This window comes from Carettochelys insculpta, chromosome 1, assembly GCF_033958435.1.
Source record: "Carettochelys insculpta isolate YL-2023 chromosome 1, ASM3395843v1, whole genome shotgun sequence".
NCBI lineage: Eukaryota > Metazoa > Chordata > Testudines > Carettochelyidae > Carettochelys > Carettochelys insculpta.
In genome coordinates this window covers 215,291,413-215,308,231 of record NC_134137.1, presented here as the reverse complement: position 1 = coordinate 215,308,231, position 16,819 = coordinate 215,291,413, and the positions used below count along the sequence as shown (strand labels likewise).

At 41.2% G+C, this 16,819-nt stretch overlaps 1 protein-coding gene across 3 annotated transcripts in view; it reads right to left on the bottom strand.

The window, feature by feature from the left end:
• Positions 1-16,819, bottom strand: part of CBLB (Cbl proto-oncogene B) — a 233,845-nt gene that overhangs the window by 207,624 nt on the left and 9,402 nt on the right. For all 3 annotated transcript variants that reach the window (XM_074999003.1, XM_074998995.1, XM_074999010.1), the window contains exon 3: positions 14,123-14,373. In XM_074999003.1, the coding sequence (XP_074855104.1) occupies positions 14,123-14,373 (251 nt within the window). The remainder of the gene's footprint in view (positions 1-14,122; positions 14,374-16,819) is intronic.

Below are 16,819 nucleotides of genomic sequence, written 5' to 3'. Positions count from 1 at the left end.
CCAGACTGTTATTTTCTCATCCTGGAGCATCCATGATCCTGCCAGACGACGGATGTTGCTGGACAAAAGGGTACTGGATTTGAGGGTTGCAATCTGCACTTACGAGTATCTCAGCTTTCTTGCACATACTATTTCAGTAAACAACTTTCACTATTTGTATGGATCATTTTGACAGGTTATATATAATCCCATTCCTTTTCGCATATAGTCTATTTTCAGCTTTATATGGAGTCCTGATATCCATTCTTATTAAATTTCTAACCACAAAAAAAGTGTGTTGGGGGGATATTTTTAGCCTACTTTCTGATCAAGAATTCTTTGGACAACAGAATCATAATTCTAGTATATTTCCGTATAAAAGACAATCTTCACTTTATTTGGTTGCAGACAGCCAGAAGAGCTTTCATGAACTATGCAGCAAATGTGATTATTCACCAACCTCCTTTATATTTTTTGAAAGATAAAAACAGTCATAATTCTTTCATGTTTTTAGATTCTAATTAAAAACCTCCTAAGATGCAGTGGGCAGGAAAGTCTGTGAAGGAAAATGTTTATTTTAAACAACCGACAGATAAATTTAGATAATGGTAAAAATATTTCAAAACTGTTTTCAAATATCTGAGCTCTCTCTTCTGACAGGTTCTCTCAGTGTGTCATGTATGACAGGATAGCTGCTCTCACTAGGCCTATCCAGGAAGTCCCCAACTTACAAATGGGTTATGTTCTAACAGTTTGTAAGACAATTGTTTGCAACTTAGAAGAGGGTTTTCTCATAGAAACAAGGTTATAACTGGTGGTTAGGTTCCCAGGCTGGCCATAAAAGCCTACTTAGCCCATAATGTACTTGAAATACTGTATATTTGCAACGAAAAATAGTAAAAAATGTTGCAATACTAGTAATTAAACAAAACAGAGAACATTGACGAAAATAGTTTTTTTTAATTTAACATAAAAGGCTGGTGGTTGCGGAAAGGCAGGTTTAACTAGAGGTGGAGATTCTGAAAGAGACTTCTGGGTGCCCATGCTATTAGATTCTGGGGGCACCTTAGGCTCTGGGGTGGGGTCTAAAGTAGTGGGATCAGAGTGTGGGAAGGAACTATGGGCTGAGGCAGGGAAGCAGGGATCAGACTGTGGGCGAGAGCTCTGGAGCAGTGCTAGGACCCAAGGGTTTGGAGTGTGGGAGGGTGATCAGAACAAGAGGCAGGGTGCAGGGTCTGGGCAGGTGGTGGGATGCAAGAGGCAGCTCAGGGCAAGGGCAAAGGATTGGGAGGCAGGGTGCTTGTCTGAGGCAGCTCCCTTTGGTGGCACAGGCCTTTGGGTGGTGGTGTCAGATGGTTCTGCATACTGCTCTGCACTTGCCCACAGGCACCACCCTCTGCTCCTCCAGAATTAAAATGCACTGGGGAGATGGGGAGGCTAGGGCTGGCTAGAGTGAGTCATGAGTCTGTGCACAGCATGGAGGAGCCTGACCTGGTGGCAATCCTGTAAGTGGGGGATGGGGCCAAAGATGAACCTGCAGGTGGGGGCAGCTGGGGGATGGAGTTGGCTGCAGTCCCCTGGCTGACACTTACACCACTCACTGCACCTCTTCCTGCTCCGCTGATGCTGCAGGTGAGTGTTTGTAACTTAGACATTCATAACCTGAGGAGTGCCTATGTGCAGAATACTGGCTAAGGCAGAACTTTTCTGAGGTAGAAAATAAGCATTACTTCCCTACAACTGACAGTGGGTGAAGGAAGTATCTTCATGAGAGAGGCAGAACACTCAAAGGGCTAACCCAGTCAAGTTTAGGAGTCAGTTCTATCTACACTACTAGACCATTGAATGTTGCCACCATCACTTCAACCAAATCTCAATGCACAACAGTATTTGCAGTGAGTATTTTGCCACCTGTAGAGGATAAGATACTGGTCTAGTTGGACCACTGGTATGATCCAGAGTGGCCATTCTTATGTTCACCTGTGGCTGAACTTAATGGTCTATATGCACAAGCACAGGTTAGTCTTGAATGCATCTACTCCAGTGCATGCCATGGAAAAAGGGAGCAAGGGATGCTGCAGGCCAGGAACGTGTACAGACACTTCAGGCCCCAAACTTTATTTAAATATGCTTAATTACTCTGACTAAGGCCAAGTCTATATGCGGAGTGGGGAAGTTAAAAAAAATTGATGTTAGATATGCAACACCAGCTACGTGAATTGCCTAACTAGAACTGATGTACTTACATCAATTTTCAACTTCCCTTACTCCTCACGACCACAAGGAGTACTGGGGTCTACAAGAGCATCCTCAAGTGTTCAATTTTTCTCATCCCTACTAGACCCGCTAAATCAAATACCAAAATATCAGCCTCGGGAGCACTGACTCTCCGGTAAGCTTAGAAAACCCCCAAAAGAGTGTCACTGTTATACTGGTAAGCCAAGTTCCAGCTCTAGCCAAGACCACAGACCAGTGGTTCTTAACCTGGAGTACACGCAGTGCCTGGGTGCGCAAGATACCCTTTCTGGGGGTAAAAGACATGCCAGATTTTTTAGAGGGTAAATCATCGAAAACCCAAATTAAGCACAGGCACGTAAGTACAACGACTGTTTCAACAAACCTATGTATTTATTAACTTTATACATTTTAAGTGATTACTATAATACGCAAACAAAAAATTATTTTCAAGTTTTTAAGCTAAATGTAGTGAAATTATCTCGCTACAAAATACAGTGCACCGCCACATTCCAGGGTATTTCTCAATGCATGCACAGATGATGTGGCAGCACAGCGGCTTTGTTTGAATTCAGTTAGCCGCTAACTCTTACCACATCAGTTATAGTTTACTTCCACAGCAAAACTCTGCAACATCTCTGGGTAGCAGCTGTGTATTTTTGCATGCCTACTGTGCTATTTGTGATGAATAACAATGCAACTATTTTATGTATATTTAATATGCATTTAAAAGTGTATATGCCCCTCTCCATTTTTGATAGGGTGTGTGAGAACATATTTTGAGAACCAAAGAGGTGCAGGCTGCAGTAGAGGTTAAGAACCACTGCCATAGACTTTAATTAAGAACTGACAGGCAGGTAACCAAGTTTGATTATGTTCAAAAGACTGTTAGTTTTTAAAAATGTTTGTGTTTAGACTATATGAACTGCAGCATGCAATCTCGCTTGTAATGTCCATATTCCATATAAAGTACAATATAATCTTGCTATATAATTTTAAAAAATACCTGCTCTAAATTTAACTCATATGGAAAGAATGGCTCCTCCTGCACACCCAAAAAGCTTTGACTGCCCCATGGCAAAAATGTGCTGAAATCCTTATCCCATTGTGCTGAACAATGGGAGAAGAAAATCATAGGGCAAAAAGATGTAAAAGTCTTTATTTTAACCCTAATTTTTTTGAGTACCATAATGGAAGATAAGAAACAAAAGAAAGAGATCCCCAGAGAAGATCTGTGTTAAGTCCTGAAAAGACATTCAATATTGACAGCTCACTATACTCAGTAACCTTTCGGAACCTCAGTGTGAACTTATTAGTGCATATTATTATTTGGATCACATCCAAAAACTTTAGTTTGTTTAATACAGGATTGGCTATAATCACTCTCCCTGATGTGACCTCCAAGGTACAAATTGATCTTGGATACGTGACTGGTCTCTTGGGACTGGAAGAGCCCTGAATATTTTAATTTGTGATTTAAAAAAAAAATTGACACAAGGGACCATTTATCACTAAGTCCATCCTACCTGGGTGGTAAGACAGACTGGAGATCCCAAAGAGCCACAGACTGTAACTCCAAGGAGGTAAGGCTGTTACAGTGGTCTGAGTGTTCACATTTATTACAGGGTTGGGAAAATCAAATTATAGAACATATCAGCAGTTTGGGATGTCTGCCCTGCTTTTTACAGTGTGCTCAGAAGTTGTGAATCAGTCACAATTAAAGGACTGGAAGGGACCTCAAGAGGTCCCTGCACTCACAGCAGGTCTAAATATTACCTGCAGCATCCCTGACAGGTTTTTGTCTGGCCTGAAATTTAAAACATCCAGCGACGGTGGCAAAAATAAATGTCTGTAAAGGGTTAAACCTGGGGAAAGTGATCCTCTTTATGCCAGTGTCTAAATCACTGATGAAGCCATTGAACAGAACCAGGCCCAGGAAAGATCTTCCTGGGGCCCACGTGCTATGTCTTTCCAGCCTGACTGTGAACCCGCTAATAAACACTCTGAGAATGATTTTCCATATGTCATGAGCCACTCCTGCCAGTATGACAGTCATACTCCAAAAAAACACCCATTTTTCTCCAGCTGAAACTCTCTCAAACACTTATTTTCCTCTGCTGAAATTATACAACTAAGATGGGCATCAAACAAGTTGCAAAAACAAGCAACAGTTCTGCATCTATCTTTACGAGAGACTAACAAAAAGCAAAGGGGGAGTCTGAAGGGCCTGATTATCCATTGCTGTCTGAGAACATTTATACTTGTGCAAAGCGGATGCATAATGCTGCCAATCTCATTTGACTACATTTTATCCTCACTTACCTCAGTGTATATGATTACACAAGGGGTAACCAGAGGAAAATTAGGCTCTGGATTTCCAAATACAGATAAAACTGAGTTGTACTTAGCTTAGATTTGATCATCAGTACCATATTTAGGAAAAACTCAAACGAGAGCTCATATTAAAGCTGAAAATACGGCTTCATGTTTACAATACAGTTCCCTATGAAAAAACCAATTTGGAGAATGTAAAAGCTGCCCTTCTGGATCAGGATTTAAGGCAATAAAAACAATTTTCAAATCAAAAAGACCTGTGGATTTAAACCTTGTCCTTCCTTCTCTCCAATTTGAATTAATAACTACCATTTGGTTATTTTTGCTATTAATATGTTGCTGTGATTGTGTAACGTACTCCAAGTTGCCAAAGGGATCAAAAACACTTTACTGAAAAATTTCTTTATAACTGGGGCAATGTAGCCTACTTGTCTGTATGTAGACCAGAAATGGTCATAAAACTCACTTGCTATTTGTGGCCTCCAAATGCTCTCACCTGTCTAGTGCAATAAAATTCTCTTTTATGGCTCCCTGAAATAACCTTTAATTTAAATTAGAGCTATTGAAAATAGCATAATTTTCACTTCTGTAAAACTCAAGTTGAATTATTCATATGCTTATTAAGTATGAAAAAAATCCTGTTTTAGATTATTTTGTTTCAGGTCAGTTGGGGGACAGGGAAATCTCACTGTACCCTAAAAAGCTTTCAGCTAATTTTCATGTTCCACATTCTCACCAACTTGCCTGTCTACCTGACAAAGTAGGTTCTCTCAACCTTTTGGGTTTTTTTTCCTTCCAAAGTAACATTGTTAATTACTTCTACATACTAGGCATTTTAAAACTAATACAGAAAATCTTGTCTTTAATACTGAAAAGGAATTCTAGATGTTAATAGTTATACTAAATAAGAAAGAGGAGAATAGGAGGGCAACGAGCAGCAGAGATTGAGGAAAGAAACCTCCTATTTTCCATTTAAAGTAACTGAGAAACAAAAATAGCAGGTCACTACATAAATCACAGGGAAGAGCTTTGACGCCTAAATTCCAATGAAAGATACTCAGCTTTCTTTTCAAAGCTTACTTTCTGAACTCCAGAATAATCCATGTGATTCATAAATAAAATTTAAATTTTAAACATAGCTTCAGTAAAGGAGTTGCCAGATCACAACAGACCACAAATTCATCCTATGTTTTGTAACTGAGAACTAAACAGTTCAAGATTTACCAAAGAAAAAAGACCATGACTGGAAAACAGAATAGCTCAGGAGACTGCTAATGGGATGTGGGATTTTCCACCTCAAGGTCACAGATTCAAATCCAGCCTAGACTGGCAGACATCAACTGCCATTACCTTTCAACACCTCTTCAACACCTGAAACAAGTGGCGGTCAAAAACTATTTCTATAAGGAAAGGTGTGAGCAATTCATTTCTTTATAGAATACATGTATTCATTTATGTAATTAAGCTGATAAACGACTCTAGATACCTTTATTAGAACAAAAACATAGAGCCAGAACTATCTGAATTTGAATTTTGAACTCTCCCAAATTTGATACACCTCAAATATTTCAACAACAAACTCAGTTACAGTAGGGAAGGAGAGGAGGAGGAGGAGAGAGGACAGTAATGTCCAAAGTAGAAAGTTTTCCACCAAGAATACCAGGTCATCAAAATCTTCCTGTTCCAGCACAGGGGTCAGCAGCCAACATAGCAGGAAGGGCCTTTTTTTCAAATTTGGTAAAAATTCAATAATTCAAGAGCTGCAATGCATGTGAATACAAGATGGTCCTTAAATAATATCAAACCATACTTTTTGTAATCCCTATTTTAAGAACAGCACACACATACAATCATGTTTAGTGTTGGATGGTCACAAACTTTTTGCATATTCTTTTTCCTCACACTTTACTTGTGTTTATACCACTATCATCCTGACTTTCACTCCTGAAACTACTTTAATTATGCCATTGTTACTTCACATTTAATTCCAGTTTTCTTTCTTAAAATGTGTGTTGCCCTTTACAGCACACATGCCACAAGCTTCCTTTTCAAAATCAAGACTTTATTAGCAACACGATCAAAACACAGATACAATGCATTGTATCCCTCAATGCATTGCACATATTAAAGGAGGAGTTATCCAACATTGTGGGATCATATTGTTTGCTATTTAGACATGAGTTGCTCATTGTTGGTCTTTTAAACATTCAATGTTCATCAAAAATAATCAAAAGGGCTGTTTTGGTTTTTAAAACTCTGCAATTATAGTGCTGGGAGCCACAAAAGTCCTTAAAGAGTAGCACATGGCTCCAGAGCCACCGGTTGCAGACCCCTTCTCCAGTGCAAGGTTTGTTAATTCAACCAGACTACAATGAGAACTCCTGTGGCATTTTGAAGAGTAACAAATTTGAGCATTAACTTTTGTAGTCTGGAACCCACTCTGATGAAGTGAGTTCCAGCCAATGAAAGCTTATGCCCAAATAAATTTGCTACTTAAGATACCACAGGAGTCCTCATTTTTCCTGAAACAGACTAACACAGCTACCTATCTAACTTGGCAACCATATTAGTTGATCTCAGCTGTCAACAGACCATGTATGGAAAGAAGAGGAACAAACCACAAAGACCCTAAACCAGACAGATTTACAAGGAGCACCACCATATATTAATAATAATATCATCATCATGAAGAAACAAAGTGGAAACTATTTGTAGTGTATAAAGTACAGACATAATGAAAAAATCCAGCAAAGAAGCACCTGAATTCTGCACTAACGTAAGGGTCCAGGTGGGTTGCCTCCCACCTGAAAATGGTAAGCCTCAAAGAAGCCAAAAGACTAAGGCTACATCTATACTACACAGCTTTTAGCAACCAGGCTGTCTCATCACAATCCAGTACCTAAAAGGTGGCATGAATGAATGCTGTAAGTATTTTTGCTGGCAAATTATTTCTGGTCCCCATAAGCAGGCTTCACTTCATCAGCAGGAGAACGTTCCTGCGGATGACGCAGTGTTTACCCTTGTGGCAGCAAAACTGTTTTTGTGGCAGAAGGGTTAAGTGCCTTTCAACAAAAAAAGTCTTGTCAATACAATGCAAGTGTAGACAAATCCCTAAGTAGCCATGGGAACTGAGGGGGGCTCTTGTCCTCACCTCTGAAGGACTGTACCAGGGGGGTCCGCAAGGATATTACAGGGAGTCCACGAAAAAAATAAGATAAATAAAATGATTATAGAAAATACTGTGTTGCAAAGTTACAACCAATTATTATTTTTAAATTAAATAGCTTTATTGGAAGATATTAATTTCTATTCGACAATCTGCACTGGGGTTTTCTTTTTCATTTAATGAAGTGTATATAGCTGCTAGAATTGGCTTTGATAAGGGTCCATGAACAGCTCTGAGGGTGACTGGGGGTCCGCACTAGTTAAGAGGTTGGGAATCACTGTCCTATACAATTCTATTCCTCCCTAGTTACTAACCTGTCTCTCCTCACCTCATCCCAGCCTCCCCTTGCCAATAATATCCACACTCAACCCTCTCTCACTCCATCTCCCCATTTACGTCAAACAATTTTCACACTTTCCCAGTACAAAACTGAGCTTCTGTAATACAAAAGAGAGCGCGAAAAAGATTAGGATCACCAAATTATACACAAATTATAAAATAATATTGAGTCTGTTCTGGTCTGAAGAAGTGGGTCTGTCCCACGAAAGCTCACCTAATAAACCATTTTGCTAGTCTTTAAAGCGCTACTTGACTGCTTTTTGTTTTGAAATTATAAAATAGTTACTGTAAACATAAGCCATTTAGTCTTTTATCAATGTTCACCAAGACATTTATTCCACAGGACAAACACTCATAAAAGCACTTACACAGAGGTCATGTACAGTTTGGTATGAAATATCAGATTACTAGATACTTCAGTTTCATCATGACTTTTTATTTAAGATGCCAGCATATGGTACAACTGGATGACTTAATGCCTTCACAGGATCTTTGGAGGAGAGACGGTTTCCTTCAGATCAGAAGTCATTATTTCCATCTGCATTTTCTTAAGCCTACCATATCATTACAAGTGCCAGTTACTAAAACTGAAAGAGCAGGAAAATATATATATTTCTCCAGTCAGTTGACTTTTATATTAAAAGTAAACAAAAATATGCATCTATATTGTCAATTTCACCTTTTCAGAAGGGGTGTTTCCTACAGCCAACAGGGAGACAGCTACAGATTACAAACGAAAGTGAAAGTGAAACCCAGTAAAAATTGCACAGAAGTCAAACAGCTTTTAATCATTTTTGGTTGGTTGGTTGTCATGATGGTTTAAGAACTGACTTCAAGTTGAGAATTTTCTTTAAAAAGGTGGGGGGGGATGAGGAATAGGAATAAAATAAGCTCTTGTGTTCTCACAACACTGATACATGCTATATTAGCCTGGAACAAATTCCTACACTAGCCTGAAACAAATACATTTAGAAACAAACATTGAAAAATAAGAAACAAACATTCTCCTTCACTTAGCTGCCAAGACTTTGTATGGCTGGGCATGCCCATTGTTTTAGGGCATGGGACTTTGCAAGTTCAACTTACAATTCAACTTTTTCCGCAGGACATTCACATATGGAACTAAATGTCACTGTTAACACATTCATGGTAGAAGTTCACGTACAGATATAATACACCCGCTGAAAAGAGAGTGAACTTAAATAGTTAGGGAAATATAGATTACCATTTATTTATGTTCTTGTAAAAACACAACTGTTCAATGAAGCATAAGTTGTTGAAGTGGCATCCCAATCTTTGAAAAGAAAAAGAAAATAGATTCCTTAGGCACCTTAAAGGCTAAGATTGATTTGGGCTAAGTATTCCTGGGTAAAACCAGATTCCTCAGATGCTCTGACAAAGTGGGTTTTGCATACAAAAGCTTATGCCCAAATAAATCTGTTAGTCTTTAAGGTAGTACAGGACTCCTTGTGGTTTTTGCAGATGCACACTAACATGGCTACCCCAACAGACTCAGTCTTCAATATATTCAAAGCGTAATGTGTTATGTGATATTTCAGAATTAAGTTTACACAGCAAAATTATTATTCCAAGGGTTAGTCTTTCAGCATTACTAGCTTTATCCTGGTTAGACTCACATACAGGCAGGGCTGCAGATGTGAATGGGGGGTAGCTTCCACAAGGCCCATGATTTAAAAGGGACTGTGGCTCCAGCCCACTACCACAGCAGTAGCTAGAGCCTTGGGTCCTTTAAATTGCTGCCAGAGACCCATGCAGCACAATCTGGGTGGCCCTGAGGGCTGGATAAGACGACAAATCCCCAGCTCCATGTCTTCTGCCCAAGGCCTCACCTCGTTAGTGGCACCCAGAACTGAGGCCCCTGCCCACCTTGCCCAGGACACTGCAAAGTCTGTCACCAGCCCTGTATGCAGGTTGTCTTAAGACTTATCTACAAAAGAAAATTGGACTCTTTTAAATATACTGGCATAAAGTGGTACAATTGCACCCATGCTAGGTAGTTGTAGCAGTATGAAGTTTGCTAATTCCAGTCTGAGAAGGGGAATAGGTTGTATTAGTACGAAGCACCTTTACCCCAAAATAGTTCAATCCATAGTCCTGTGGCAGTTACCAATTTAACCACCAAGATAGGAAAAAATTGTCTCTCTAACTTAAATAAAATTAGTACAAAAATTGCTTGCAGGCCACAATTCCCATCATGTCTAATGTACACATGACAGCACTGTCTATTTAAACAGAAGTAACAGACGTATCACTGAAGATTTGGTTTTTTTAAACTTTTCTAGACTGTAAATTTCCTATTTCCAACCTTCAGTTAGACAAACGGAAGAGGAGAATTGTTACTTTCAGAGTCTTCACAAACTCAGTGTGGCTACTGATTGCAAATACAGTGAATCAATATGGTTTGTTTTAAATACTTTTTCCTAGATCCGCAGCATCCATTATGCTTCACATTCACCACCTGCGGTGAACAGAATAATGCAGTGATGAAATGAAGCACCCTCCACCCGCTCCGTGCACGTAGCCCACCACTCATGTGCAGTAGTAACAGCAGCGACAGGTCCAAGCACAGCTCTGGTGAGTAATTAGGGGGCAGGGGAGGGGTGGCACCTGGAGCAGAGGCACCTGTAGCCATTGTGAAATTTCTCTTGGACACCACTGTCCTAGATCATCTTATGAGCAGTGTTCCCTAAGCTCCCTAAGCTTGCACAGCTGCCAAGGAGAGATTCCAATTCTGCCCAGCTGATCAGCAGAGCACACACAGCTGGCAGCATGTGTTTCTACTGGTCATGCACAACTCCACATGTTTGGAACATACAACTCATTCCACACGCTGATGAAAAAAAATTAGAGGGAGCATTGCTTATGAGAACCAAAGATTCCTAACTTTTTTTAAAAAAAAAGGTAGGAATAGGGCATATGGACTTTGTTATACCTACCTGCTTTATATAATTCTGTCACCCTCACCATTATTATCCAGGGTTTGAAGAAGGAAACTCAAGGGAAGCCCCTTTAACATCTATTCTAACCTAGATATCATTAAAGTAAGGTTTGACTGACTGTCCAAACCATATCAGGTTTTTGTGTTGGAAAGAGTGGCAGTGAAAACTGCTTTAACTTATTACAAGTACTGTACCAAACCCACAACTAACAATGCTATGGGGAAGTCAAAGTAAAATCTGTTTACTACTGCACTCTTTTAAGGTCAATCTCCCTTACCATAAAGAGAGTCTCTTTTCCTTTGTAGCACAATGATTTCTGCACCTACTACTAACAGAAGGCAAAGAGAAGGAATCATTGTTGTAAATCAGCTCAAGCAAAATCACCAGTGAAAACATCACTTCAGATGCTTATGATATATGGCTATGACAGCAATTCTTACCACTGAAGACAAACAGCACGTTTTCTTTCAATAAATTAGTCTGAAAGTCTTCACAGACATGCAGTCTCTCACATGCAGTCAACTGCAGGCATGGAAGTGTTTTTTTCATTCTCTAGAATATAACCGAGTTTGAGCTAACATGTGAGACTGCAGCTCACCACGAAGCCGTGGCCTTTTGACTCTCCAGCATGACAGCAGGAACCTTTTTCAGGTCACGGGTAGTGGACAAATCAGGTGAGAGCCACAGAAGTGACAGACGAAAAAACCCCCAACACCTCACTCATGTGGTCCCCCACTAGGAGCTATGAAGTCTGGGCTGGAGGGAGGGTGCAGGGGCAGGCTGGGGGTGGACTATCTGGGTGGGAGGAGGCTGTGGATCTAGGTGAGAGGAAGGGCACAGGAAAGTTTGGGGTGTGGGGTCTGGGAGAGAAAGGAGTTAAATAGAGAGGGGACAAGAACAGGGTGCGAGTGGGGAGTCTGGGCGGGAGGGGGTGCCTGAGGTGCATGGTCTGGGAGAAAGGATGCAGAAAGGGTGTTGGGAGTGGGGGGTCTGGATGGGAGGGAGCACAACAGCTGTCTGAGGGAATAGGGTCTGGGTGACAGGGGTGCAGCTTACCTTTGCAGCACCAAGATGCACATATCTCTGCATCTCCTCCCCATTGCTCCCACGCATTGCCCTTCACTACTCCAACTGGCTGAAAGTCCAGCCAATCAGAGCAGATGTATGAAGATTCCCAGCAGTGCTGCTGAGGCTCCCACTCCTTTCTCCCGCCTGGAAGAAGAGTGGCAACAGGCAGAAGAGCCCCGAGCTGCTTCCTAACCCCTCACCCCTGGCAGAGCCTGCGGTCTGATCAGGAAAATATATTCTAACTAGTAGTAGCTACGTCAGAGTGACATCTACAAAAACTTGTTTATTTTCACTGCTTCTGTCCATGCAGTTTCTATCAGCAGTGAAATACTACACTCATCCCTCATTAAACAAGTACTTTATTTACGAGTACTCGCTTAAATGAGGGACACATTTATTGACCTTCTGTTCACTGGATGAGTGAACTCCCCCCGCTAATACAAGACTTGCCCCTGCCTCGCGGATCCAACCTGCCACAGCCTGACACCCCCACTGGCCCCACAAACCCAAACCGCGGCAACTTAACCCCCCACCCGCCAAAGCCCGCGCACACGAACTGCCAAAACCTACACCCGCTTGCCAACCCCTGTACACCCAAACCGCCGCAACCTAAACCCCCCACGTGCCCCCTCACACCCAAACCACTGCAACTTAAACCCTCCCACCAACCCCCGCATGACCAAACTGCCGCAACTTAACCCCCCCACCAGAACGACCGCAACTTAAACCCCCTGCCAGCCCCACGCACCCAAACCGCCGCAACTTAACCCCCGCCGCCAGTCCCTGTGCACCCAAACTGCTGAAACTTAAATCCCTCCCCCGCCCCACACACCCAAATTGCTGCAGCCTAACCCCGCTGGCCCCTCAGCCCAAAACTGTCACAGACTTAACCTCCCCACCACCTAACAGACCCAACCTGCAGCAGCTTGAATCCCGCCCCTCCCACCATCTTTTAACCCTCCCTCCCACTCATGTCCCCAAACTGCCCCCAGCCTTTAAACCCCGCCCCCCCCAACTCCAGGGTCACTTTCCTTCCAAAAGCAGCGCCATCTGCTGTCACTCTGAGCACTTAGAACCAATCAGAGACTTACACATATCTTAATTCCTATTAAGTGTCCCTCTTACAAATTTTCTCCTATGAGCAAAAAGTTAGGAACCAATTGTGCTCGTACAGCGAGGGATGAATGTATACTTGCAGCACTGGTCCTGAATTCAGGTGCAGACAGAATGGCAAGGATACAATCCTCCATTTCCCCCCCTCCTTACCATCCCCCGATCAGGATACAATTCTAAATAAAACGTCTGAAGTTTGTTCAAACAAATCTGAAGATGATTTCAGTGCAGTTTCTTGTGTCACAGAAGCAGATCCTGATACAAATGCACTCCCACCTCTTCTAAACCAGAAGTGAGCACTAAATGAAAATTGAAGCAACAAGTTTACCTAAAAGCTAACAAGTGCATACTGACTGCTACACAAATACCAGAGAATGTCCTGTTAACAGCACCAGCTCTCAGCAAAGCACAAGTCAGTTAGCTCTTCCAAAACACTTCTTAAATATCACCCTAAAGAATCAGCAGCACCCTACATGACCCGTGATCTATCCAAAACTTCTGAGCACTATACTGGGCACTGGGAGTGGGGGGTGGTTGTTTTGTTTTGTTTCCCCCATTTTATTGCTTGGGAATATCTGAGTGAGTGTCATAAATCTCTCAGTTCTTCCTTTTATGAGGTAGATTATATTGGCAATGCTCTAATTAGCAGGCCTTTCTCTCCCAGGAAAAGAGCTACATACCGTAAGTGGGCTGAAGGAGTAATTCTAAAGAAGTAAATGTTTTATAAAGGAAATTCACTTTGTTTTAAAATTCACAAACAGTACCTAATGGAATAAAACTAGTCAATTACTGATTGCCCTGAAGAGTCAGTGTTTCCAAACAATATTTTGCTCTTTAAATAACTAAAATGTCAAAACACTGTGGATACAGATAAACAATGTAAAGAATGCAGACAAGCAAGACATTAATATGTAAATATTTCTCTTACCTGTCCTGAGACTGTTCCTCATACATCCGCTCCTTGCCCTCTTTAAAAAGTCTTATAGCCCGTTTTGATTTTTTCATGAGACTGTCAATGTAGATTTTAAAATATTCATTCTCACTGAGTTGTGCAAGTTTCTGGTTGTCGTCATATTTGCTTAGTATAAGTCTTAAATGTTGATAAGTGTCCGGTAAAATGTCAAGTATATAAGGTGGGCTGTTTTTCAACTGAAGTTTGGGATTTTGGCACAGTCTGACCTAGAAGCAAAAACAACAGTGTTTAAAAAGGCACTCTCTGATCACTCCCCATCTCAAAGAAACCTGTATGGGCTAAGTGACCTGGCATTTTGAAATTAGCAGGTGCAAATATACATCTCAGGCCTCTAAAGCACTGAGATCTAAAAAGTCTGCTTTAACTTCTCTCTTGTATAGTGCCACTGAAGTCACTATTATTGGCTAATTTATGGAAAGTTTAACCATTTATTGGCATGTATAAGAATAACTAAGTAGTCATTACCACCCCTGCCACATTTTCTAAACGTATTCTTCCAACAGAAGCATCTTTGCCTGCCTGTTCTGTACAACACATAACACAGAAACTCTAGAAAAATGTTGTGCTAAGTTCAACATTTTCAGCTTCAGGAGTCTACTAAAAGACAGTATCTACATGCACCTTGAGTTAATACATTTTAAAATGGGACCCATCATGCACATACACCTCACCTAATTTCTTTTTAAAAATCAACTGACAAACAGAATAAGCTTCAAATGAATTGTTACATTTCTGTTGTGTATTATTTATTTGACTGAAATCTACCGTACAAAGTGCTGCTTATACCAACCACAACCTGAGGCTCTACAGGGAAAGAACACACTTAAAACTACTGCCCTCACAGTATAACTTTTAAAACTGTCTTGTGATTTTGTTAGCTCTTATGGCTAAATAGCCTTAGGTCTAACCAGTCTTGAGTAAAAAAAGCATCCAAGTAAATCCAGGGGCTCTAAGAAAGCATGTTAGTGACCCAATGGGCAACATTCTTCACTCCAGACTAGAGCTATTTTCCACACATTTGCAGGGGACACTGTGCCTCCAGACATGCAAACTTTGCGATTATCCGCAGTGTCTACTCTCAAAGAGCAGAATTTAAGTCCTGTGTTCTGACTATATATGAATTAATAGCAGTTCTATTCTGGCTCCCTAAATTCTCCTATACTTTCAACTGAAGATGGTATTTTACTTCTTTTTTCTATTTTACATTACTATAGTGTAGTATAGACTTGACATACACTTCTCTAGAGCTGCTGCATTCCACCTACAGATGGATGTACTTCACTAATTAACTAAGTGGTCCCCATAGGCACGATTCTATATATAATTACTGTGGTACATATGCGCACACTTTGTATACATATATGTAGTAAACCAATGCAAATACTTCTCAAAAGAGGATCAAAGGGCAGGTGACAAGCCCCTAGGGAGGAAGCCCTGGGGATGCTGCTCCACAATAAAGCAGGAACTTTCATAGATATGGTGACCAACTGGGTACTGAGACAGGTCCTGTTGGACAGTCTGAGGACAAACGCCCAGGAAGTGCTACAGGCACAGGGTAGGCAGCTTAGCCAGAGGACTGTCACTGAAGACCTGCTGAGAGATCAATCAGCTAGGCTGTAGCTCGTGAAAGGAGGGAGCTGCCTTGTTGAGAAGAACTAAGAGTTTGCAGGCACTGATGGACAGAGAAAGCAGGCAGTCACAAGAGGCAGATATGGCCCTGTTACCATAACTAAGTACTCTTTTTAAAACCTTCAGATATTACCTGCGGCAGATTTTCTATTCACACTCACCTCAGGACTTCAAAGTCCAACATTTTAGGGAATTCCAGGGGAAGAGGCATCCCCATGGTAACTCTAAGCTATTTCTTGCAATACAAAGCCTGAATTTTTAGGTAACCTATACTTAAACTAATTTCATGTTGAAACAGACAGGAAATTTCCATATTTAGCAGAAGCAGAAAGGAGAGCACGCTCCACTTTTTCTGAATCTAAGTGTTGTACACATATACAGTAATTAGGTCTAGGATTTTTTTTTACTGGTAAAAAAAGGTCAAAATTCAATTTGGCTCCAACTTTTAACACTTATCACTACATATAGTAGGCCATAACAGAACTCAGAAGTGGCACCTGTCGAGAAATATTTACATTACAAATGGAAAATCATTTAAACATAAAATTTGTATGGATTTTCTCCCCTATCTTCCCTGGTCCTTGTTCACAATGGCCACATCTACACTAGGGGCTTGTCTACACTAGCTCCCTACTTCTAAGGGAGCATGGTAAGTAGGGTGTCGAGAGTTTATTAATGAAGTGCTGCGGTGCATACTTTTGAGGAGCAAAGGGACTTCAAAGTTGCCCAGGCACTCTGAAGTACCGGTGGGTTAGCCACAGCTGCATGTGAGCCGGCACTTCAAAGTTTAACACTTCGGGGTTGCCGACGGGGGAGTGGGAGAGGGGATTTGCTTAATGAAGTGCTGCTTATGCACCACAGCACTTCATTAATAAACTCCCAACACCCTACTTACCATCCTCCCTTCGAAGTAGGGAGGCAGTGTATACACAGCCTACAGTATCTGTCTACCAAAGTTACTGTTCGAATATCTCTTCCGTCAAAACTTCTGCTGACAGATTGAAAGATTGATCCACTTTTATG